We start from the raw sequence: 26141 nt of genomic DNA on the forward strand, positions 1-26141 counted from the left end.
CAATAACGTCTGGAAGCTTCAGGTTGAACAACTTTTGAATAACAATTTAGGATCAGATAACCTATGAGTTATTTGTAGTTTCTTCATAGCCTACAATGTATAGTGAATGGACATTTCAGTGAAATTCCAAAATCAAATTTCTTGCACAACCATGGACTTGAAACCACTCTAGTCTAATCATGAACAGTAATACTTATAATTAGGTGTACATAAAGGCACAGATTTACCTAGTTTTGTATTGGAAAAAAATATTCATAGTTTCATCATAGGCTGCCATGCATAGTGAATGGTCATTTCAGTGAAATTCCAAAAACAAATTTCTTGCACAACCATTGACTTGAAACCACTGTAGTCTAGTCATGAACATTAATACTAATAATTAGGTGTACATAAATGCACAGATTTACCTAGTTTTGTATTGGGAAAAAATATTCATAGTTTCATCATAGGCTGCCATGCATAGTGAATTGACATTGTCGATAAAATAAAAAAATTACATTTTTTGTACATGCATGCATTTTTGCCTGCCACTTCAAGCAAAGTACATTTACATGAATTATCACACACATATGATTTGATATTTTTGGTCAAAGCGTTATATCGGCCGCATTTTGCCATTCTTTTTGGGAGGGTACTTCAAAAGTATAGCAAGTCAGAAGGAGATCTTGAGCGCATTGCGGGTTTGTTTGGGGGGTATTGAGTAACAGGGGAGGGTCACTTATTTTCTTGCACGGATAAGGGGGAGGGTCACCAATTTTTGTGCATGAACTTTTGAAGGGTCACTATTTTTGATGCAGCGGTGTTTCGAAAAAAAACACCCCCCCCCCTGTAATTTATGTCGAGTCCCTAATCAGTTGTAGATCTACTGTACAAGCCATCGAGTTGTCTGTGGAAGATCTGCACAGTCTAAGGATAACAGTGGTTTATAATAACTGTCTGTGGTCATACACGGCAAAACTGTAAGTGATTGGAAGATATGCATAATGCATCGTCCACAGGCACTATGATCAGCTTGATAGCTGGTACTGTGAACCAGAAACTCTCTATTTCTGACGCTCAGAGAGAAAGAATGAATAGTCATATGGAGTTGGCAGTTCTTGCTAAACTTTCATTGAATGATGTGCACCATGGTGAAATTTGTTTTAAAATTTTCAATCGTTCTTTGTCTTAGCAATTTAGATGTAAAGCTTGCCGTTGGAGGGCGCACTATATCCACTACCCTTTACCCCGGTTAGGCATGAGACGCGTGAGAGTTTAGGGCGTTTATGATTGAACAGGCGGGTTTCACAAAGGAGTAGAGATCAACTTTGGTGATGCAAAAAACATGAAATTTTGGATAAATGTTATGGTGGTGAAATTTGTATCATGAAATGAAAGATTTCACTTTAGTGGCACCGCGTAACCCAAATTTGCATAACAATTGTACATTTTCTGATAAAAGCATGAAATTTGGTGTGAATATAGATTATCATAATATAATTCAATTTGAATACCGTGCCACCTCAGGTTGAGCCTCGTTCTGATGTGGCGGCGATTTTAAAAATGGCGACCATCAGTCATTGTAAAATCCAATAGTTGCTGCTCTACGGATGATTCTGTGAAGAAATGTCGATGTATTTCCATCATAAATGCCTATTGAGATAACTAATTGCATTTTTTATTGTTTTAAAATCAATTTCGATACAGAGCCCTCACAGGTAGAGCCTCATTCTGGTGTTATGGCCATTTTTAGCTCACGTTTGTAAACACGTGGGCTAATGTCATAGCCATGTCTGTCTGTCTGTCCGTGTGTGTGTATGTGTTAGTGTGTGTGTCTGTCTGTCTGTCTGTCTGTCTGTTTACACGATAACTCAAAAACGCCTGAACGGATTCAGGTCAGATTTGGTACACAGGTACCATAGGCTACTTGGAAGAACTGCCTAGATTTTGGTTGGTGTGGCTTGCATATTAATGAAGTTATGCAATATCGTTTTTTTCCGCACAATGGTTTCCCTATGGAGACGGTAATGACAGTGTAGGCATATATCAAGAAATACTGCACAAAATTTCATGAAACTTATCACAGATGACAATCTCAGAACATTATGATGATACTGTGAGTGTCATGTCCATTATCTTCTCATTTGCATATTTAATGAACTTTTGTTATTAGTGAGATAACTCTGAAACTCCTGCACCAAACTTGATGATACTTGAAACAAATATTGATCTGATACATATCTAATTATACTTAGAAGCATTGGGCAGTGTCAAGTTAATAAATAGATCATTTGCATATTTTATGAAGTTTTGTAATTAGCCATATAACTTCGATGTAACTGCTCCAAAGGTGATGAAATCTGCTGCAGATACTGATCCGACTGATATCTAACTGTAGTGAAAAGCATTTAGTAGTGTGAAATTAATTAAGGGTTCATTTGCATATTTAATGAACTTTGTAATTAGGTATATAACTCTGACATTACGGCACCCAAGTCAGTTAAATTTGGTACAGATATTGTTTGACAAATATCTAATCGTACTGAGAAGCATTTGGCAGTGTAAAGTTAACAAATAGGTCATTTGTATATTTTATGAACTTTTGTAATTAGTGATATAACTCCAAAATAACTGCACCAAATGTGATGAAATCTGCTGCAGATACTGATCCGACAGATTTTTAATTGTGGTGTAGAGCATTTAGTTGTGTGAAGTTAATTAAGGATTCATTTGCATATTTAATGAACTTTGTGATTAGTGATATTACTCCAAAATTACAACGTTAAATTTGATGAAACTTGCTACAGATGTTGATCTGATAAATATCGAATTGTACTGAGAAGCATTTAGCAGTGTCTAGTTAATAATTAGCTCATTTGCATATTTCATGAAGTTTTATAATTAGTCATATAAAACCGAAATAACTGCATCAACTGTGATGAAAACTGCTGCTTATACACTAATCCGACAGATATCTGTGTTGTAAAGCATTTAGTAGTGTAAAGTTAATTAAGGGTTCATTTGCATATTCAATAAACTTTGTAATTAGGTATATAGCTCTGAAATAACGGCACCAAATTTTGTGAAACGTGCTACAGATATTGAGTTGATAAATATTTAATTGTGCTATGAATCATTGAACAGTGTCAAGTTAATTTAGGGTTTATTTGCATATTTAATGAACTTTGTAATTGGTGACATTACTCTAAAATTACAGCATTAAATTAAATAAAACGTGCTACAAATGTTAATCTGATGGATATCTAATTGTCCCATGAAGCATTGAGCAGTGTCAAGTTAATTAACAGCCCATTTGCATATTAAATAAAGTTTTGTAATTAGTGATTAAACTCTAAGAGTACTGTGCAAAGTTGAAAAAACCTGCTACATGTAGTGATAACATATATCTTATTGTTCTGTGAAGCGTTCTACTATTACTGAACCTGTTGTAAATCACGTGAGCATATTCAGTTCATATCTGGTTAAACATAGCTACCATCAATTACTGTAAAATCCCATAGTCACTGCTCTACGGATGATTCTGTGGTGAATAGTGGATGCATAACCATCATAACTGCCTATTAAGATTATTATTTGCATTTTTTATTGTTTTATGTTTTTATTTTATCAGAATATCATTGACAATAGGGCTGCCTCAAAGCAAAATTGGAAGATCAACATTGCCAAATTGAATATTTTTACGATAAGCAGCTGTCAGCTGTTCTGTGTAGACTATCAGAATGTACTTTTTTTCATTCATGTCTGTAATGGTTGATGCACAAGTTTTAACCATCTTTGGCGTTGTAGCTACTGTAGCTGCAAACGTGCGACACACTCACAATGTTTGCAAACTAGGCCTATAGGCATAGATCGGCCCATGGCGGTGGTGGAAAGGGTATTGAACGTCCGAGTGTAAGAACAGCCTGTCCTATGTTCTGCCAATGGATGGGTGTTCTTGAGTAGAAATGTTGAATATGTGCACTATTTTGACATTCTAATTATAGTTTCTAAACTTTACAAATTAGCGCATTGACAAGTTTTGCAGGGTGTTCTTGATCATAAGGCCTAACGTGCAAAACTGTTCGGGGACTTTAACGCAATTCCTCACTCTCGTTCATCTACATTCATACGTAGGCCTACATACACCAGATATGAACTGAATTGCCTCGCGTGCACATTTTGTAAAGTACTTCTTGGGGTATTGGCTTTTATGACATTACATTGTTTTTATTCCCGAAATTAATCCAATCTATCTAAATTTGACATTATCCCCACTGTATTACGCAATGAAAAAAAAGAAAAGAAACCATTTGAAAAATTATGATCCAACAATATCTGTCGATGCAAGTGCAAATGGCTGAGCAGGCTCTTAACTGGCAGAGGTCGCGTTTGCGTATAAATTCTGCATATTTCACATATAATTGCCATGTAGAACGAGTTGACCTACTTCACAGTATCTCAATGCGCCCAAAAACGATACAATCATCTGTGCCGCGCCGTGTAGCAGCAAAATGAGTTCGTGACCTTTGAAGTACGCGTTTCAAAAAATAAATACCCATGGGAACCTGCTCACCACGCCACGCAACTCATGTACAGCTGACTATGGTGCACTTGTCAGGCGATGGTCGATGATTCTGGTTATTGCCTATATTGTCAAGTTCAATGCCTAATTTACGGAAACACGAACTCTGTCTAGTGTATTCGAAGCTCTGCGTACAGGTTGTGCACACGGCCTCTACCACGTGCTGTCCTGTGGACAGTGTGGTACAAGCCGTCGGCCTACCACCGTACCGCCGGGAAACGCAGACCTATTGTACGCAGGAGCATGGCAGGAGCTAGCCTACTGCTCCTGATTTAACATCAATGCCAACATGGAAATCTCATGAAAAATTTGTCATTGTTGGTTCTGTAGCTAATACAATCTTGAAAAGCAACTTAAAAGACACAGACTGTTATTTTCTCGATCCGCTATCTGCGGACTACGTGCTGAAGTACATTGACTGTTCATGTCAACGATCGTTTCTCCCTCTGCAGAGTTTCTGTATCCCGTTCAACAACGCTGTACCTCGATCACACGATAGTGACGCTATGTAGCTGTGCAGTATTGAAACTTATCATAAAATGGCCACCTCGTCTAACAGTAACACGTATTGTCAGATTATCGTACGGAAAAAAGACTGCAAAACTAAGACTTATGAATCTTCATCAGAATTGACACATCATGATTGTACACGAGTATCAAACCGTGAATGCACGTTGAGCTCGGCAGTTACACAAGCATGGTACGCTACATGCATAGCCCTACGAGTATGGCGACAGTGTCCGGCTTTGGCTACGCCGGGGGCTACGCCCCCTACCGGAGGTGGGAGGCGGCGTAGCCAAAGCCGGACACTCTCGCCATACTCGTACGGCTAGCTACATGCACTGCCGCGATGCCGATCGTATGCATTCCAAGGCCTATCCCGGAATTTGTTTCACAAACAACCTCAAAGGAGAGCAAACATACTTCTATGGACAATGACGAATACGTTTCTTGGCGAAGCAAAATCAAAACAGTGCAGCAGTACATGAAGTAGGTCATGGCCTTGGACTCTGTGCACGAACCTGATTGGACACTTCAATACCTTTGACCCAAAGTTATTATTCATCAGCACTTCCATGCCATGAGGCTAGGTAGAGAACGTATTACGTACGCAGTGTACGCTGTGTGTTAGGAACGCACACAGGGAATGCACAGCGTACACTGCGTACGTACGCAGGGCTAGCGAGAGAGTTGCCGACATCGACGGTTATTTACGAAAAAAGAATAAAAGACTGGCATTTTTGGAAGCGATCGAGTAGCTGCGGTAGGCAGGGATACGACTTGGGCCCAAGAACGCTGAATTTCGGCAGTAATTTGGCTTTTTACGTCAAGTCCAAAAATGGATTTGAAGTCACCAACTCTACGTACGGGTCTTTGCAGGGCTGTGGTGAGCGGGGCTATTAATAGCTGTAGCGGAACACACAGCATCGTACGCAGGGCTAAGAACGTATGTACTCATTTCTGGCGATCGAGCAGCGAGGGAAACAATCAATTACCAAGGATGAAGCTAATTTGCTAAACGATATTTTATCTTGAATAGTGAGTTGAATGAGTAATAAAATATCATATTTTAATGTTCAATACGAGGTTGAAACACGGAGGGACCGTGGTTGAAACCAGAGCTATCCAGCTGTAGCCAACCTGGACAAGCACATTTCACAGCGCCCTCAAACAGTCGATTGTTTTCACTTGTCATACGCGGCGTAACAGAAAAATTAAAACTTTCATAACTTCATTAATATCCAAGCCACGCCCACCAAAACCTTTTCAGTTCTAGCCATTTGAATTCTGAAGATGTCTACCAAATTTGACTGAAATACGTTCAGCCGTTTTTGAGAAAATAGACCAACAGACAGACAGACACACAGACAGACAGACATCGCTGCGACATAACCTCGCTGCGCGCATGCGCACGCGAGGTAAAAATCGCACAATAATACTTACTGTATAACAAATCTTGAAGTTTTAACGCTAAAAACAATAACATTTTCATGTAAACTACCATTAGTACATTAATGGCGCCATTTAAAATTCAACCACGTGGAGAACACGATCATAATTTTATATTATTTTGCCCGTATGCATTATGTTCTATACTTTACTTTTTATTATTCATTTAACATAAAGCTGATCTTGTGTAATTTGATATTAATTTACTGATTTAGAAATTGCTTTTAGTTATTTCAACATCAATTTACATAAATATTGATTTATGCTATACATTACTTTTTATTATCCATTGAACATTAAGCCGATCTGGTGTAATGTGATATTAATTTCCTGATTTAGAAATTGCTTTTAGTTATTTCAACATCAATTTACTTAAATATTGATTTATGCTATACATTACTTTTTATTATCCATTTAACATAAAGCCGATCTGGTGTAATGTGATATTAATTTCCTGATTTAGAAATTGCTTTTAGTTATTTCAACATTAATTTACATAAACATGGATTTATGCCCATAATATTTTGAACATCGTATATTTTGGTAATAATTTCTCGGTTGTAAATAATTTGTTATTCAAATGCACAAACGTGGTAAAATATTCATTAAATTGTGATTCTTCATTGTCTTTCGTTTTGGCAAACATGAGAGTGAGGGAAAGCAAAGCTCAAACACAATCTTACTCTTTTGTCAGTCATGTCCGTGTTTGGCACTCCCGTACCTGCACTTGCTTTTGCATGACTAGTCAGCTGACATAGAGTATTTTATTCCTTTACATGGTCTTAACATCGGCTAAAACAACAAGATTAAACGACAATTCAAAACATTTGCCAATTATCTTTTTGTTATCCCCGTGACACATACACCCAAGACCTAAGCATGGTAGTGGCCAATTATCTGATCAAATGTGATATATTCCTTTTTATACAAAGAGTGAAACCCCAGTCAAGATTGAAACATAAACCTCAGACATTTTACATAGTTAAGTATTCACAATAAGACAATTGCACATTCAGTGACATACAATTACAGTACAATGTATTCCCAAATGTTGAAGGTTTTGAACATGTCAGCGCAGCTAAATTTGAACTACTTTATAAAGTGTAGAAACAATAATTAGATCAACTAAGTATGGGATACATGTTTTTAACTATAGAACATCCTGTTAAACTTGAAAAAGTACTTAACAATGGCAAGCTAAATTTCTGCTAATTTTTGAAGTTAAGAAACTATCATTACAGCAGCTAAATTTAGGGTATATCCATGTTTATGCTAATGAAGAAAGCCAAGCTATATGACATATCTATAGAAACGTATGCAAATTTATGAAGTTTAGAAATGATAATTATAGCAGCTAAATATCAGATTTATCCATAATATTGGAAAGTCCGACTTTATGACATATATATCACAGTTTTTCTTCAGGAACGCCCAGGTAAACTTGATATAATGTATAATGTTTAGAAACGATCATTGGATCAGCTAAACTGTTCCTAATTAGCTGTGCATATCGTATAGAGCAAGTTTTGAAGTTAAGCCATATGCAGTGTAGCAAACAAAACCTAAAAAGGCACAATTTCGAACCTTGCTCCTCATTCAGTTGGTTGTATAATTCAGTAATATTATATAGGGCTCAGCCCTTGGTGTCGCGCCAGGCGTTGAGATTAAAAATGTTATTTGTATCGATTCATGATTAGTAATCATAAAGGATAAAATAGAATTAATTGTTACTTTATATATACGTTTGTACAAGTATGACCGGTTTACCCTCTGATGACAGTTCACGTACACGATGTCAGACCCTGTAGGTATAGATTTTCTGTTTGAAAAAGTTTGACATAAATTTGCAATTTTTACCATGATTACTATCTATTGTGTTTAACAAGGGACGTATTGTGCCATCATTAACTTTGCAATAGTAACTGTACCGCCAAACTTCCGATATTGTAAGCTGAAAACCAGCGTTACTTCTAAAAACGGGTAAATTTGGCATATAGTTATTGACACAGAGGGCGCCTTTCTAAGATTCAATCCCAGCATTCTTTGCGAATGTTCTCGTTCATATGCACGACAGTTTTCTCTCTTCTTTTAATTTTTAGGCGTAATGAGAATTTTTGTATAAGCGACAGGGTGGATAATAACAATTACTCGCTAATAGAAAAGATATATTTTATTAATGGCATGTTATAAAATAATAGAGAGCACGTTTCGAATTTGTTTATGTACGAGCACTCAAAAAAACATGGCGGCGCCCACGAAAGAAGGGTACACTTCCGGTTACTCGCATAGTATATTATGAATACGCGCATGCGTAGTCAGTAAGCCGCTGGCGCGACTATTAATGAAGAATAAATCGCATTACTAATGGTACCACACAAACCAGATTATGTATAAGTTATACTCGACAGATGACTTACAAGAAGACAGGTTTAACGAGAATGCATGCGAGCTGGCAATACTGTGATTTTGCGTTACCCTTCAAAATATGACAGGGTGAGCTATAGCATCCCAATATTTTTTTCTCTAAAAAGTTTAATCCATATTTTTAACATGTCCATGTAACAAATAAAACAGATTTCATACAAAGCATTGCCTTTTGTGTTATGCTCGGGTGAAAAAAATTGTAGAATTTGAGATTAGCTATAATTTGCCGTATAAACTTTGGGGTACGGGGTAAGTTTCGGTCCTATTTCATAAAAAAGTATAGAAGATATTGCATATTACATAGAATGTTTTCACGAGGAATAAATAGCCTTTCTAATGATACCCAACAAGTCAGGTTATGTTGAAAAAACTTAGCAGATAACAAACAAGTACTAGAAAAATGCATGTGGCTCGCAAAATGGTATTTTTCTGTACCCTTCAGAACACGACCGTAACAGTTATTGCGCTCCTTTATTTTTTCCGTTAAAATCCTATTTGTATTCTAGGGATCCAAAGGCTGCTATAAATACAGATTTGTTATCTTAGGGGTGCACATAGACTCCCATGGCCTAATAATTCTTGACTGCTAACATAGTGTCATCCTTCGATAGGATCTATGATAACATGCCACATGCTCATTCCGTGTCGTGATTCGCCAGAATACGTCACGTGACGAGAAAATAGATACGTCTAGTCCCCACCGGATCGACAAAAGTGACGTCAGAGGGTATTTTTGAAAAGCTATTTCCCTAGGGAAATAGTTTTGACCAAATTCGGAAAAGTGCCCGGTCACGTGACCGTAGTGTCGTCTGCAGCTTTGCAACAATGGTGGGTGACTGGAACGTGATGTGCTTCCGGGATAGGTAACGACACATTCTCTAAAACAGATTTTCCAACATTTTCCAACGTTCCAACAGCGTAGGAACTTGGACAGCACGTCGACGGAAAAGATTAAAGTGCAACTAAGGATGTCGCTAGGTATGCTTAGAATATTTTTTAAAAGAAAGTGGTAACACATACAACTGAAACCGCTGTGGAAACATCGCCCAGTAAACTTGTCACAATGGATTGTTGCGGTGCAAAATATTAAAACACATTAAAAATTATATATCAACACAACATGAGCATGTGGTGTGTTATAAAACACCTATAGCCTGGTCTTTATTCGGGCTAAAGCGCTCGTCTATCACCCCTCGTGGCCGTGTGTTACCAGAAACACATCGCTATACCCCTTGGCCTACGGCCTCGGGGAATAGCGATGTATTTCTGGTAACACACGGCCCCTCGGGGTAATAGACTGGCGCTACAGCGCTCATTACCAGGCAATAGGTGTTTAATACGTGCATTTTATGCATGCGAATAGCGTTTTTGTCTGTATGCACTCGTTTAACAAGTCAAGTGGTGATTGAAATTTGAAAGAACATGCAAAATACTCTTCTGATAGTTTCTAGTTGAAAATATCTGATCCAAAGTTTCCCAACGTATTCTCCTGTTGGCATTTACAAGGTGAGAAATGCCTTGAATGGCGGCTATTTTAAAAATTGGCTGCCATGGCAACACTTCACCAGATTTTCAGTGGCTCGCTATCTGAATTTGTTCAACACATGTTAAGACACATCTGAGCCAAATTTGGTGCTTTTATCAAAAATGCACAACGGATTTGCCATGCTGCACCACTTTTTTGAAGTGTGGTTGCGTTGTTGTTTTATATCTAAACCTGAAGATATTTGCCATTGCAAAGTTTTATGATATTTCGTTCAATATAACATGGGCTATAGATGGATTTGAAGTAGAGGTAAATGAACAAACAAGCAACCAGTGCCTTTATAACTAGGCACAATATTGGAGCTGACAGAATCTCGACACCATCTTGCTCGTGTCACGAAATAGTAATATTATTGATCCCAAGATAGAAAAGATAGACATATTTCTTTCACAAGTGAAAAGAAATTTGGTAATTTGCTCCATTTGGGTGCATTTTTTTCCTTGTTTAGCATACAGTCTAAACTATCTACGATATACCTACGGTTTTATGTCAATAGTATCCGTCACACCTTTTGTAAGCTATAATTCGCAAACTCTGTCCACAACAAATGCTGGATGTGGCCAGTATGCTTCAAATACTCCTGAAATAATGACGTTGTTTTTTTTAATTCGATTAATGTAATCTTCCGCATGGACGGCATGTAGTACATCTGAATTAATTTTGGTCACTTTATCGTGTTATGTCAGAGCACCAGGTTAGGCTTTTCACCGCACCAGGCGTGGTGCGGACGACTCACAGTAACCTCACTCTATATGAAAAGAGCGGTTTCACCATGGCACGTACTACATGATATCTTGACCAGTGAACCAATTATTTTGTTCAATTTTGACAACTTTGCGATAGGCGGTCGACCTCACAATATGTAGCTATTTCATTTGGTACTTGTACAAACGAAAAGACAACCAAAGTGAACGTTTTTTAGTATGACATAGTTAATTTCTTGTCCTCGTGTATGTCACAATTGCAAATTGAACGCTTATGACGTTAAATAAAATGCATTATAAAGTTATGTGACAAATCAGTTTACTTTATTGGCAAACTTCCTTGCTTTCTACAGGGCAGTGTGTGATATGAAAGTCGTTTACGTAGCAGCATAAAAGTAAGAAAGCAGAAATCTCTGCGCGCTGAACAAACAGCCCTTAAGATTTTGTGGCTCCGATCAGTACTGTACTGTCGTGAACATTTTCAGAGTGGTCATGGTCACTGGCGTCACCGTCAGGATTTTCAATGTCGCCTTTCCCTGTTCTCTGCAAAATAGCCCACTCATGTAGAGTCGTGTACCCGCAATCCGCCAAGTACTTTGATCCGACAAGCGAGATGTTCGACCACGCTTTGCAAGCCTTCTTCCAACCGTCCCTATCTTCAATTTTCAAGTCTTCCTGACTGAAGAACATTTCTAAGGTCTCGTCGACACGTTTACCTGCGTCCATCTGTGATGAAAAAAAAGACAAAAACAGTTCGCTACACGAATTCAGGGAGCATGAACATAGCTGTACTTTTACACAAAGATAGTCCATGGCCTTGGATCTTGCGATGCTTCCATTCAAAAACGCTGATATTTTCGCCATTTTGAAAATCTATACTTTTCTCTAGAGAACGACATCGCAGAAGTTCTGTGTTGTTCAAATAATCAAAGTAAAAGCAAATAATTAAACTAATTGGTATTGTCTTGATAAAAAGAGAATATCTTCACACTGCTGTACATGTGTCGGTCTTTGATATCAAGATGTAAATAGACAGATAGTGGAGTACTGCTCATCTGGGCGGAATGAAGACGAACTGCAACTCTACATACCAATTACGATGAATATTTAAATGTTTAAGCATAAACGTCTCAAAGGTCAGGAAATAAATTATATGAGTCTTCATTTAGATTCTAAATGAAACCAGTTAAATGATGAAAACGATTCACCCAGGCTTGCATTGTGAAGTTTGGCCATTGTACTTTTAAAAATAGTAAAAAGAGACACGATAACAAAAACGACAATGAGGCCAAAGAAAAAAACATAGTGCTGTCCCAATAACCCGACCTACCATATTTTTTTGCCTGCCGACCCTAAATTTTTTATAGCGATGTAAACAAGGATGTGAAAAAACAAAAAAAAAGACCCGTAAAATCACGTGTTCGTTACCTGGCGTTTGATTGTTGCTTGAACGGGGACGTTTTTTATGTTTTTATTCCTTTAATATGTATGATACGTTTTTCTGGAAATGTTGTGGCAAGTGTTCGATCGCACTAAACACCTGAAAAGTGCATTTTTAAAAATAAAAATATTTTGGAAAAAAAATCCCTACCGACCTACATACCCTATTTTTGAAAACCATGTTATCGGAACAGCACATATTTTTTGGCCTAAAAGTCACCAGAGGTACAACGTCATTTGTTTGTGACCTCTTCAGCCCAAGTCTTGCTGTTTTGCCATACCTGAGCCTTTTCAGGGAACTTTTGCCTTTCAATGTCTGCGTAGAGTTTTGCGTATCGACGTTGTTCGTAGGTGTAACTGCTGCACATTCTCCATAACAACAGTAGAACAAGAAGTAGGAGGCTGGATCCAACCAATAAAACCCACCCGATACTCTGAGATAATGCCTTGTCCGATTCGTTGAGTTGTGGTGAATCTTGTCCCTCCTGGCAGAGTGAGTTACTCACAGCGCATGCGTAAAATCTGAATTATAAGAAAATAATCGAATCTAATCTTTACGAGAGAACACACTTGATCGCAGTTCATCTAATGGTGTCTAAGATCTGTTTACAAGTTTGTGAGCGCAGCTGTGAAAAATGAACTTACATTGAATTCATGAAGGCGAGAACTAACCAAGCAAAGGACCCAACCAGTGCCTGAAACGAGACTTCAAACAGACCAAAGCAGCCGCCTGAGCACACCTTCCTCGGTTTGCAGAACTCAACACAGCCATTCGAAGCTTGGTAGCATCCCGTGACTATTCTCCAAGTCTTGTTGTTCACTAGAACACCTGTAAGGAATGCACCGTCGTAGAGGACTTTAGTCATAATTTGTGACGTGGTATCAGTGTATGCATTTTCCATATTTAAACAATGTATATAGGTACATCATGCATGCCATGTAAGGGAGCCGTCATTATTTATGGCCTGGGGGGTCGGAGGAATCTGAGGGGGGTCACTCAAAAAATCGAAAGCTACAAGGGGGGGTTGCTCAAAAGTGGAGAACAAGAAAGGGGGGGGGCTACTCAATTTTGTTGACATGTATTGAAGCATTTAGTGGAGTTACGAATTAATACAACAATAATAGTAAAGATATGTATATTCATACCCGGTATTTGTGTACACACACACACACACACACATAATATATATATATATATATATATATATATATATATATATATATATATATATATATATATATATATATATATATATATATAAATCATAATACAGGTGGTTTCAAGTAGAAACTAAAATCTCATTACACTATGTGTTTCACGTTATTGTGATCTTCAGACGAGAATGATCAGCTATTCGACGTGGCAAGCCTTATGTTAGAGGCTAGTACTGAGTACATTTTTCAGTATTTCCTGATTAAAGATTGATATACTTGCCTGATCATTAATGAGAAACGTCTGCTTTCTATATTCTACATTGTATAGGTTACCGATAGGGGAAAATGTGTAAAGCAAGCTTATTCTGATGCTATAAAGTTTAAAACCAATTGAATGCCTTGACAACAAACCCATCTTTTATTGCAGGAATAATAAATGTGAATAAATGTATGTCTGTCGCTATTTTTTCGGTTTCAAAAAATATAGTTGAAATCAGTGAACTGAAATATAAGTTTTGGAATACTGTCTCAGATTTATTTTCCTTTGAGTTTTTTATACGAAAAAAATACTCCCCAAGTGCCACCAAATAACACCATTTTAACCTCTATTTTTCAAAAGCTCCAATGGCAGGAGGGGGGACACCCCCCTCCTGACCTCCCCCCCGACCGCTTATGCGGTCTCTTGTGGTGCTTTCGCACCACATCTTCCCCCTCTTGAAAAAAATCCTACAGAATAACTGCATGTCACCAGAGCACTGGATACAGACCTGTACATCAGCCCCTGCCACAGCAATTGGAACCTCCTTCCGACAAAGACCTATACCACAGGGTTTAATCAGGGTCTGTACAGGGCCTGTCGCAGCAGCAATCCATTTTACTGTATAGATATTTAACTTTCCCATTTTTTTTGGGGGGGGGGGGGGGGTCACTCAAATTTTCTGTAGCAGAGAGGGGGGGTTACTCAAACACGTCATGGTTGGCAGGGGGGTTACTCGAAATTTTGGAGTTTCGAAAGCAATTCCTCCGACCCCCAGGCCGTAAATAATGACGGCTCCCTAAGCAACGTATCTTGATGTGAGGATTTCAAACGAAAAAAGAATACAGGCTTAACGTAGAGTGCGCCTCGAAAGTAAAAGACTTAAACCTTTGCTAAAATTTATTCAATGGAAACGTTCAACCATTGTCTTACCAAATCAAAAATCAAAATTCGGGGTCACAGTGCAAAGTTTGTACTAGAGAAACAAAATTACCTGACATTTACCGACATGTGAATTCAAAATGGCCACCATCCCTGTGTAAACTCTAGGGGGGAAATTAAGGGACTGGTCAGTTTCTTCGGCCTGGGCGGTGGATTATTTTTTGCCGACGTCAAAAAGTGGCTGACCCCCCTATTCCAAATTTCTAAAACAGGGTGATCCCCCGCACGCGACAACTGTAATATGTAATAATATATATATATATATATATATATATATATATATATATATATATATATATATATATATATATATATATATATATATATATATATTATTTTACATACATTTATATTTTAACAGTCATTCTGTGTTTTAATGAAATTGTTGACATGTCAGTTGTAAGATAGGAATTTCGAAAGTGTCATTCTTGAAGTTTGAATACAGTATACACATATTGACTGGCCATGAGGGCAACAGCATACGTCTGTACCCCGAGGGACTGTGAGTCACCCCAAAACAGACTGTTTCCCGAGGCCGTAGGCCGAGGGAAACAGTCTGTTTTGGGGGTGACTCACAGGCCCGAGGGGTTAAAGACGTATGCTGTTGCCCTCATGCCAGTCAATATGTGTTTTGTAACACACCTCATCCGTAGCCATGCATAAGAACGTACTATACACAAAACTTGTCGCATGTAGTTCTATGATGTAATATGTTGGAATGGTTCAGTAAGAAAACGTTTTTCCTAAAAAGACGCAATACTTCTGCAAAACGTTCAATTCACCTTTGATTATAGTTTTTGTCCGTATCGAGTCCTTGTTGGAAACCAAAGCATTCAATTCTTCTTCAGAAAGTAGGATAAACCAATAAATTTCTGGATTATCGTTTCGATCGGCCGCAGACGACATCTTTGTTTACATTCCGGTCCGCGTTCGCGTCAAATATCGTTTTTGACGTCAGCGGGCATCATTTTTCAGAACTGATGCCTGGCAGGCAACAGTTCAAACGAATGATGCCTGATGACGTCGTTTACGTGGATCAGCACAAAAAGAACGCATCCCACGTGACTATCAATTGGCGAATTAGAATACAGACTGCGGATGAGGTGTGTTACAATACATTTTGAATGGGTTGTGAATGTATTTCATATTTTTTATGCTTAACCAGATCTCGTGAACAGAAATGGATGTCAATCATTAATATCAAACAGGAAAAAGCAGTAAATCAAAAACTTTGATGGGTGTTAAGACTTGCCAGCCATCCAATTAAATCTCCTGAGGAACCATAGAGAGGCATTTTAGTCAAATCTGATGTGCACAGAGTCTGAGATGACCTTTTCTTATAACATTGATATTTGTGCATGTTGCTTTCTCATACTGAATTCTCAAAGAGAGAACAGAAAAGTATCAGGAATTTGTCATATGAAATGCAGATTTCATAATAGTACACTTTCACTTAGCAAACATCAAGATATCTCTGGCATATATCTCTGATTTATTAAAGTATGGCGCCCGAAGGGCGCGGAGAAAAATATGAACATCCTGATATCTCTGATATATATGTCTTGTATATTAAAGTAATGCACAGGAAGGGTGTGCTGAAAAATGTCTGATATATTAAAGTAATGCGCTCGAAGAGCATGCTGAAAAATATTGAACATACATATATCTCTGATATATGTATGCCTGATATGTTAAGGTTGGGCATGCTGAAAAATATGTCTGATTATTAAAGTTACGCGCCCGAAGGGCGTGCCGAAAAATGTAACTGGATGAAATTTGTGGCTGACACGATGCATTTTAGGCAATGATGAGTCTGTGTCGAAATTCAAAAACACACTGACCCCCCCCTATTGGGCATTTCAAAATCATGGTGACCCCCCCTATCACCAAAGTCAAAAACAGGGTGCCCCCCCCCATGAATCCACGCGCCCCCCCCCCCAGGCCGATGAAACTGACCAGTCCCTAAAACTTTCGATTTTTGAAAAGCTAAGACGTTGAAAAATTTGCTTAATACAAGAGCTTTACAATGAACCCCTCAAGCTTTCGACCAGAAAGTAATTGTTTTCAATTGATAGCCCGAATATCTGTCCCCGAGAAGCAAAATCATACTAAAATTAAACGCTATGTCATTTTCATGACATTTGGCAAATATATTCTTTAATATTGAATCATTTTAAATAAATGAATAGTGAGGGTCACCATACACTTTTCCATGGAAATGGATCTAAATAGGGTTCCCTAAGATATGAAAAATGTCAATTTCAAAATATAGTTGATTTCAACATCATAAAGTATGGACAGTCTTTTATAACTATCGGATGTTTCATGTTTTAAAATAATTGGTTTTTTTTTAATATATGGCTGCTAACTATACTGTGAAAAAATGATATGCTGGATGTCAATACGGTGGGGAAGGAAATATTTAATATCACCTAATATTTCTCAGTTCTCAAGAATTTGACATTAGTAATAGTATTACTAATGTCAAATTCTTGAGAACTCACGAAATGAAATATAACTGTACACTTATCATTTAGCAACATTAAAAAGGTGACTGGGAGTCACCAAGCTAATTTTCAAGCTATCTCCTGATTTATCACTTTGCACGACTGAACAAATTATGCCAAGCTATGATTAAATGCCAATACTGAATAAAATGAGTAACCTGGGAGGTCATTAGTGAGTGGGTGGGTCAAATCTCAACGTAGCTGCTTCAAATAGACACCGAACTGAAATGGCCCCGACAATTGATGCTGAATAACACCAAACGACCCAACTGTCATTTATAAGACGATTGGAACTAATTTGGGATAATTGGATCTTCATATTTTTTAAAATTCTCAAAACTGTTAGGTGCTATACAGCTGAATGTTGCTATATCACAAATTAATCATAAAAACAAGTGTGTAACTTAAAAAGAAAAGCAGATGAGCTTACATTTGCAGGTTAAAACGACCTTAATTCGCCATCCAATTATCCCAAATTATTTCCAACTGTGTTTTATATTACTGCAAGTCTTGGGGTTTTGTGTGTGCGTATGCATAGTCCCGTCTGAAACCTTTGGCTGGGAGGTCGTAGAAACGGAAGCAGATATTCAGTACATTACTTGGAGAGATATTTAAATGGCTGTCAAGTGTAGACCGTATCTCTTTATTTGTGAGTGAGACTTATTACTTAACCTTTCTTAGATTTCTGAAAGAAACAGCCAAGAGTGCAAAGTGCAAACCTCTTCAAGTCAATGCAGTCAATGACAAGAATTAAAATTGAAAAAATGCACATTCAATCGGACTGAAGGTTTGCTGAACTACAAAAAACGAAAGACACAACTTTATGAAACGAAAACTCCAAGCTGTCGGCAAAAAAATCAGGCCTAACGCTGTTTGTAGGACAATTAAAGGATTGCCAACTATGCTAGGGTCCCAACAGGCTACTTGATACCAACGCCTTATGAGGTTGTCCACGATTGAACAAATCAATGCCATCAGAGTAAGTCAGGTTGGCTGATCAGAAATGACTTATTGCGAACGACATCAAAATGTGCAATGTTGAATAAGTAATTTAGGTTTCCTACAGACATATGGCCGAGAAAACAACTCTCGCACTGTTAGGTTTCAAGAGTTACACGCTATTAATCAAGATCTCGTGGTCTAAAACAGGCATGCCGAGGTAAGCTTACGTGCTATAATTCCTTAATTCCAGCTTGAAAAAAAGATTGACAAAAAAACTTCAGAGCCAACAATAATGGTGTCTTTCACTCCATCTCAGCTAGATAGACTGCCCCTATGTTGAATTGAATTGGCGACTGGGCTTTACTACCAACGATCAGTGTAAGGGACATAAATAACAGGGGGGTGGCCGGTGTTTTTCAAAACACCGCTGCATCAAAAATAGTGACCCTTCAAAAGTTCATGCACAAAAATTAGTGACCCTCCCCCTTATCCGTGCATGAAGATAAGTGGTCCTCCCCTGTTACTCAATACCCCCAACAAACCCGTGATGTGTTCAAGACCCCCTTCTGACTTCCTATATTTTTGAAGTCCCCCTCCCAAAAGGAAGGCAAAATGTGGCCGATATAACACTTTGTCCACAAAATATCAAATCACATATGTGTGATAATTCATGTAAATGTACTTTGCTTGAAGTGGCAGGCAAAAAGTGCATGCGTGTACAAAAAAATGTAATCTTTAGATTTCATCGATAATGTTGAGTCACTATACAATGGTATTCGACTATAAGAAAACTATGAACGTGTATTTTCCAATATAAAACTAGCAATATCTGTTCATCTATAAATGTTTAATAACTTATATAAATATAATTGATTAATATGGGTTGTTTACAAGTGCACATGTGAACAAGATATTTGATTTTGGAATTTCGCTCAAAATGTTGATCCACTATACATGGTAGTCTATGACAAAACTGTAAAAAAACTTTTTCACAATTAAAAATATGCACTATTTGAGCATATATGGACCTTGAATAATTGACATAATTGTACTTGATTAGAAGAGGGTGATAACACGTGCATCTGTGTACGAGAACTTTGTTTTTGGAATTTCGCATAAAATGTTGATCCATTATACATTGTAGTCTATGACGAAACCATGAATAATTTTTTTAAAATACAAAACTTGGCAAATCTGTGTATTTACGTATGCTTGATTATTGATATTTATGTTCTTGATTAGACTAGAGTGGTTACAAGTCCATGTGTGTGCAAGAAATGTGATTTTGGAATTTCACTGAAATGTCGATTCACTATACATGGCAATCTATGATGAAATTATGAATATTTTTTCCAATAAAAAACTAGGTAAATCTGTGCATTTATGTTCACCTAATTATTGGAATTAATGTTCATGATTAGACTAGAGTAGTTTCAAGTCCATGGTTGCACAAGAAATGTGATTTTGGAATTTCACCGAAATGTTGGTCACTTCTTGGTCTTTTGGCCAGAGGTCCATACATCTTTCTTTCATGAATTTGACTTTGTTTGTGTACCGTCTATTTACTGTCTATTCTGTGGTGTTTTGTGTCTATGTTTACAACTATTGTCTCACGAATTCTGACCAAGTGTTATTGGATTATGGATTGGTATGATTGCGATTATTTCACTATACATTGTAGGCTATGAGGAAACTGCAAATAACTCAAAGGTTATCTGATCCTAAATTGTTATTCAAAAGTTGTTCGACCTGAAGCTTCCAGTTGTTATTGATGACACTATGCACTATTCTGAATAGTTTGTATTCTGTCAATGTCCTCAAAAAATAAAAAGTGTACATACAGCGACATGAACGTTTGACATCAACCTATACCCAATGTATTGTCAATGGGAGAATGATATCAAATAAGTGATCTCCAAAATTGTTATTGAAAGAGTCATTATGGGGGACAGTTATGCACAATAGAGGAGTTGCATAAGTAGAAATCATGACAACTTAAATCAATGTGGCTGCTTGGATCATCAATACATTGTTTATTATATCCTTAAACTTGCGCCCGTAGGGTGCGCCGAAAATGGAAATGGCAGAAAATGAAAGTGCTAGGAGGTTTTTTTTTCAGTATTCCATATTCTTCAATACGTGCACATGCAATTTCAGCTTTGATGCATGAAAAAAGGTGACCCTTCCCCATAGGCTTGCACAAAATTTTATGACCCTTCAAAAATGCTTGCGCGAAAAATGCCGACCCACCCCCACCCCACTGTAATTTATATCCCATCCCTAAGGGAAGGGAATGTATACGAGTAAAATCTGTAAACTAATGTGAATTTTTAGCAGCAGAACATACGTGGTAATTTACGTACATCGATGATTGTAAGTCTAGGCAGTATTTATATCTTCAATGAGTAATATGCATATAATGCCAGTATTTTTCAACTAAACGATGAGCTACTGTGCCGCAGTGCAAATACCAGAAACGATGTTGAGAAACAGTCTAAATTATTGTAATGTCGTCCCAGCAGCAATAGTTCTACATAAATCTTTAATTCCAAACTACTAGTATATAGCAATTTGCAGTAAGTTCGTTCAAGCATGAGTTCACATAACCTACCGAGCACATACAGTGTAATGGCTGGGCCTACGATGAACATCCAGGAATAGAACTCACGCCGGACCGGGTCACAGGGACAATTGAAGATGGCCACCTCGAAGAATTCCTTACCGCCAAACACGAGCAGAACGATGATCAGGTTTTGGATAGCTGTCCTATTTCCCTTGACAGTGTCGCTAACTTGCGCGAAGAAACCCGTGGATGCCATACTGTTCTAAGAATTTCACTCAATGGAGCGGCAGCATACATAAAACTACTGCTGCACGCCGATTGTGTTGTAGCCTAATTGTGAAAATGCCTTCAAATTCACCATTCGTGAGAATCGCGTATACTTGCGCGGAGTAACCAAATTTGCATAACAATTGTGCATTTTGTGATAAAAGTATGAAATTTGGTGTGTGTGTAGATTATCATAATATAATTCAATTTGAATACCGAGCCACCTCAGTTGAGCCTCGTTCTGATGTGGCGGCCGTTTTAAAAATGGCGACCTTCAGTCACTGTAAAATCCCATAGTTGCTGCTCTACGGATGATTCTGTGGTGAATAGTGGCTGCATTACCATCATTAATGCCTACTAAGATTATTATTTGCATTTTTTATTGTTTTATGATTTTATTTTACCAGAATATCATTGACAAAAGGGCTACCTCATGGCAAAATTGGAAGATTCAAAATTGCGAAATTGAATATTTTTACGATAAGCAGCTGTCAGCTGTTCTGTGAAGACTATCAAAATATACTGTTTATAGTTTCTAAACTTTACAAATTATCGAATTGACAAGTTTTGCAGGGTGTTCTGATCATTAGGCCTAACGTACAAAACTGTTCGGGGACTTTAACGCAATCCCTCACTCTCGTTCATCGACATACATACGTAGGCCTACATACAAAATAGCACAATAATACTTACTGTATAACGAATCTTGAAGTTTTAAGACTAAAAACAATAACATTTTCATGTAAACTACTATTAGTACATTAATGGCGCCATTTAAAATTTAACCACGCGGAGAACACGATCATAATTTTATATTATTTTGCCTATATGCATTATGTCCTATACATTACTTTTTATTATTCATTATCATAAAGCTGATCTTGTGTAATTTGATATTAATATCCTGATTTAGAAATTGCTTTTAGTTATTTCAACATCAATTTACATAATTATGGATTTATGCTTCACATTATTGTCATAATCCATTTAACATAAAGCTGATCTGGTGTAATATGATATTAATTTCCTGATTTAGAAATTGCTTTTAGTTATTTCAACATCAATTTACAATATAGATTTATGCTATACATTACTTTTTATAATCCATTTAACATAAAGCTGATCTGGTGTATTATGATATTTATTTCCTGATTTAGAAATTGCTTTTAGTTATTTCAACATTAATTTACATAAACATGGATTTATGCCCATTATATTTTGAACATCATATATATTTTGGTACTAATTTCTCGGTTGTACATAATTTGTTATTCAAATGCACAAACGTGGTACAATAGTCATTAAATTGTATTTCTTCATTTTCTTTCGTTTTCTCAAACATGAGAGGTAGGGAAAGCAAAGCTCAAACACAATCCTACACATTTGTCATTCATGTCCATGCTTGGCACTCCCGGACCTGCACTTGCTTTTGCATGGCTAGTCAGCTGATAAAGAGTATTTTATTCCTTTACATGGTCTTAACATAGGCTACGAAACAACAAGATTAAACGACTATTCAAAACATTTGCCAACTACCTTCTTGTTATCTCCTTGACACATACACCCAAGACCTAAGCAAGGTAGTGTTGGCTGGCCAATTATCAGATCAAATGTGATATATTCCTTTTTATACAAAGAGTGACAACCCAGTCAAGATTGAAACATAAACCTGAGATATTTTACGTAGTTTGGTATTCACAATAAGAAAATTGCACATTCGGTGACATACAATTAGAGTAAAATGTATTCCCAAATGTTGAACGTTTTGAACATGTCACCGCAGCTAAATTTGAACTACTTTATAAAGTGTAGAACCAATAATTAGATCAACTAAGTATCGGATACATGTTTTTAACTGTAGAACATCCTGTTAAACTTGAGTTGATTCTTAAAGATTAGAAACGATAATTAAATCAACTTAATATTGGATATATCCAAGACAAAAAGTACTTAAGAATGGCAAGCTAAATTTCTGCCTTTTTTGAAGTTTAGAAACTATCAATAGAGCAGCTTAATATAGGCCGGGTATATCCATGTTTTTATTAATGAAGAAAGCCAAGCTATATGACTTATACATAAAAACTTATGCAAATTATGAAGTTTAGAAACGATAATTATAGCAGCTAAATATCAGATATATCCATAATATTTTGTTAATTTGGAAAGTCCGACTTTCTGACATATATATCACAGTTTTTCTTCAGGAACGCCCAGGTAAACTTGATGTAATGTATAATGTTAAGAAACGATTATTTGATCAGCTAAACTGTTCCTAATTAGCTGTGCATATCGTATAAAGCAAGTTTTGAAGTTAATCCATATAGAATTTACATGCAGTGTAGCAAACAAAACCTAAAAAGGCACAATTTCGAACCTTGCTCCTCATTCAGTTGGTTGTATAATTCATTATTATACATCTACCATCGAGAACAATAGAATTTAGCGTGCGCTAAAAAAGCCGTACGGAACTCGCGCCCGTTCCGTACGGCACGGTTTCAAGGCGCCCCATTCCCTGCGGCTGTATCTGCGCGTTCACTGTAGAACGGTTTCAAGGGACCCCTTGGACGAGTGCCAGAACAAGTCTCGCGAGCGCTCTGTGCGTACGTATGTGTGTAGTGCACACACTCCAAAACTTGCAGAAGCGCGTCCGAGGTAGCGTTCCACACTGTCGCGATAAAATCGGAAGAAAAATTGTTGACACTGCACGAAAACGGTCACTACTCCGACATTTTGATGCCCCGATCAGGAATGTAAGATGTATAATAATAAGGTTATTACGAAAATACCGCAAAGGATGCACTCGGACATTGGCGCCTCGCATCGCCCTCCGCTTCGCGTCGGGCGATACGCTGCGCCAATGTCCTCGTGCATCCTTTGCGGTATTTTCGTAATAACCTCATATTATTATGCCTTACTGCGGGTAGAACAAACACCATAAATTGGATTTAAGAAACCTGCTCTGCCAAAAATATTAAATTAGGTTGTCAGATAAGAAATGTTTCAGGTCAAATCTTACAAAGCAAACTTGAAACAAAATAGTTTCCGCGATGTTGATAATATGTTTAGATCATCCGTTCCAGTTAATGTCCATTTCATATTTTTGACATACGTCTATTACAAACAAAACGGATTTAATACAAGCATTATATCGCCTTCTGTATTATGTGTAGCAAAAAATATGTAGAATGTAAGAGTAGCCGTAATTTGCGATTTAATCTTTTGCGGTATTGGCTGAGTCTTGGTCCTATTTCATGAAAACTATAAAGAATATCGCATATTACAATATTTCATATTGATGAAGAATAAATAGCATTACTAATGATACCACACAAACCAGATTATGTATAAGTTAGACTCGACAGATGACTTACAAGAAGACAGGTTTAACGAAAATGCATGAGAGCTGGCAATACTGTGATTTTGCGTTACCCTTCTAAATATGACAGGGTGGGCTATAGCATCCCAATATTTTTTCTCTAAAAAGTCTAATCCGCATTTTTAACATGTCCTTGTAAAAAATAAAACAGATTTCATAAAAAGCATTGTCTTTTGTGTTATGCTCGGGTGAAAAAATTGTAGAATTTGAGATTAGCTATAATTTGCCTTATAAACTTTGGGGTACGGGGTAAGTTTCGGTCCTATTTCATAAAAAAGTATAGAAGATATTGCATATTACATAGTTCAAGAGGAATAAATAGCCTTTCTAATGATACGCAACAAGTCAGGTTACGTTAAAAAAAAACTTAGCAGATACCTAACAAGTACTAGAAAAATCCATGTGGCTCGTAAAATGGTATTTTTTCTGTACCCTTCAGAACACGACCGTAACAGCTATTGCATCCCTTAATTTTTTTCTCTTAAAATCCCATTTTGTATTCTAGGGATCAAAAGGCTGCTATAAATACAGGTTTGTTATCTTAGGGGTGCACATAGACTCCCAAGGCCTAATAATTCTTGACTGCTGACATAGCGTCATCCTTTAATTTGATAAGATCTAATACGTGCATTTTATGCATGCAAATTCTGTTTTTGTCTGTATGTATCCGTTTAACAAGTCAAGTGGTGATTAAAATTTGAAAGAACACGCAAAACACTCTTCTGATAGTTTCTAATTGAAAATGTATAATCCAAAGTTTCCCAACGTATTCTCCTGTTGACATTTACTTGGTGAGAAATGCCTTGTCTGGCGGCCATTTTGAAAAATGGCTGCCATGGCAACACTTTAGCAGATTTTCAGTGGCTCGCTATCTGAATTTGTTCAACACATATTAAGACACATCTGAGCCAAATTTGGTGCTTTCATTAAAAATGCACAAAGGATTTGCCATGCTGCACCACTTTTTTAAAGTGTGGTTGCGTTGTTGTTTTATATCTAAACCTGAAGATATTTGCCATTGCAAAGTTTTATGATATTTCATTCAATATAACATGGGCTATAGATGGATTTGAAGTAGAGGTAAATGAACAAACAAGCAACCAGTGCCTTTATAACTATGCACAATATTGGAGCTGACAGAATCTCGACACCATCTTGCTCGTGTCACGAAATAGTAATATTATTGATCCCAAGGTAGAAAAGACAGACATATTTCTTTCACTTGTGAAAAGAAATTTGCTAATTTGCTGCATTTGGGTGCATATTGCCGTAAAGGGCGAGCTTTTTTCCTTGTTTAGCATACAGTCTACTTACGATATACCTAAGGTTGTATCTCAATAGTATCCGTCACACCTTTTGTAAGCTATAATTCGCAAACTCTGTCCACAACAAATGCTGGATGTGGCTAGTATGCTTCAAATACTCCTGAAATAATGACGTTGTTTTGTTTTTTAAATTCAATTAATGTAATCTTCCGCATGGACGGCATGTAGTACATCTGAATTAAT

General features: G+C 37.1%; 1 protein-coding gene across 1 annotated transcript; it reads right to left on the reverse strand.

Annotated features, from left to right (window-relative positions):
* Positions 1 to 11527: 11527 nt before the first annotated feature.
* Positions 11528 to 21309, reverse strand: LOC139121305 (calcium homeostasis modulator protein 5-like). The gene is made up of 4 exons (XM_070686080.1): positions 21039 to 21309; positions 13271 to 13454; positions 12907 to 13147; positions 11528 to 11911 (listed from the first exon to the last, which is right to left on the reverse strand). Exons 1-4 carry the CDS (start codon positions 21244 to 21246, stop codon positions 11621 to 11623), a joined length of 924 nt encoding a protein of 307 aa, XP_070542181.1. The 5' UTR covers positions 21247 to 21309; the 3' UTR covers positions 11528 to 11620.
* Between the last annotated feature and the right edge of the window lie 4832 nt (positions 21310 to 26141).

Source organism: Ptychodera flava, chromosome 21, assembly GCF_041260155.1.
Source record: "Ptychodera flava strain L36383 chromosome 21, AS_Pfla_20210202, whole genome shotgun sequence".
Classification (NCBI taxonomy): Eukaryota; Metazoa; Hemichordata; class Enteropneusta; family Ptychoderidae; genus Ptychodera; species Ptychodera flava.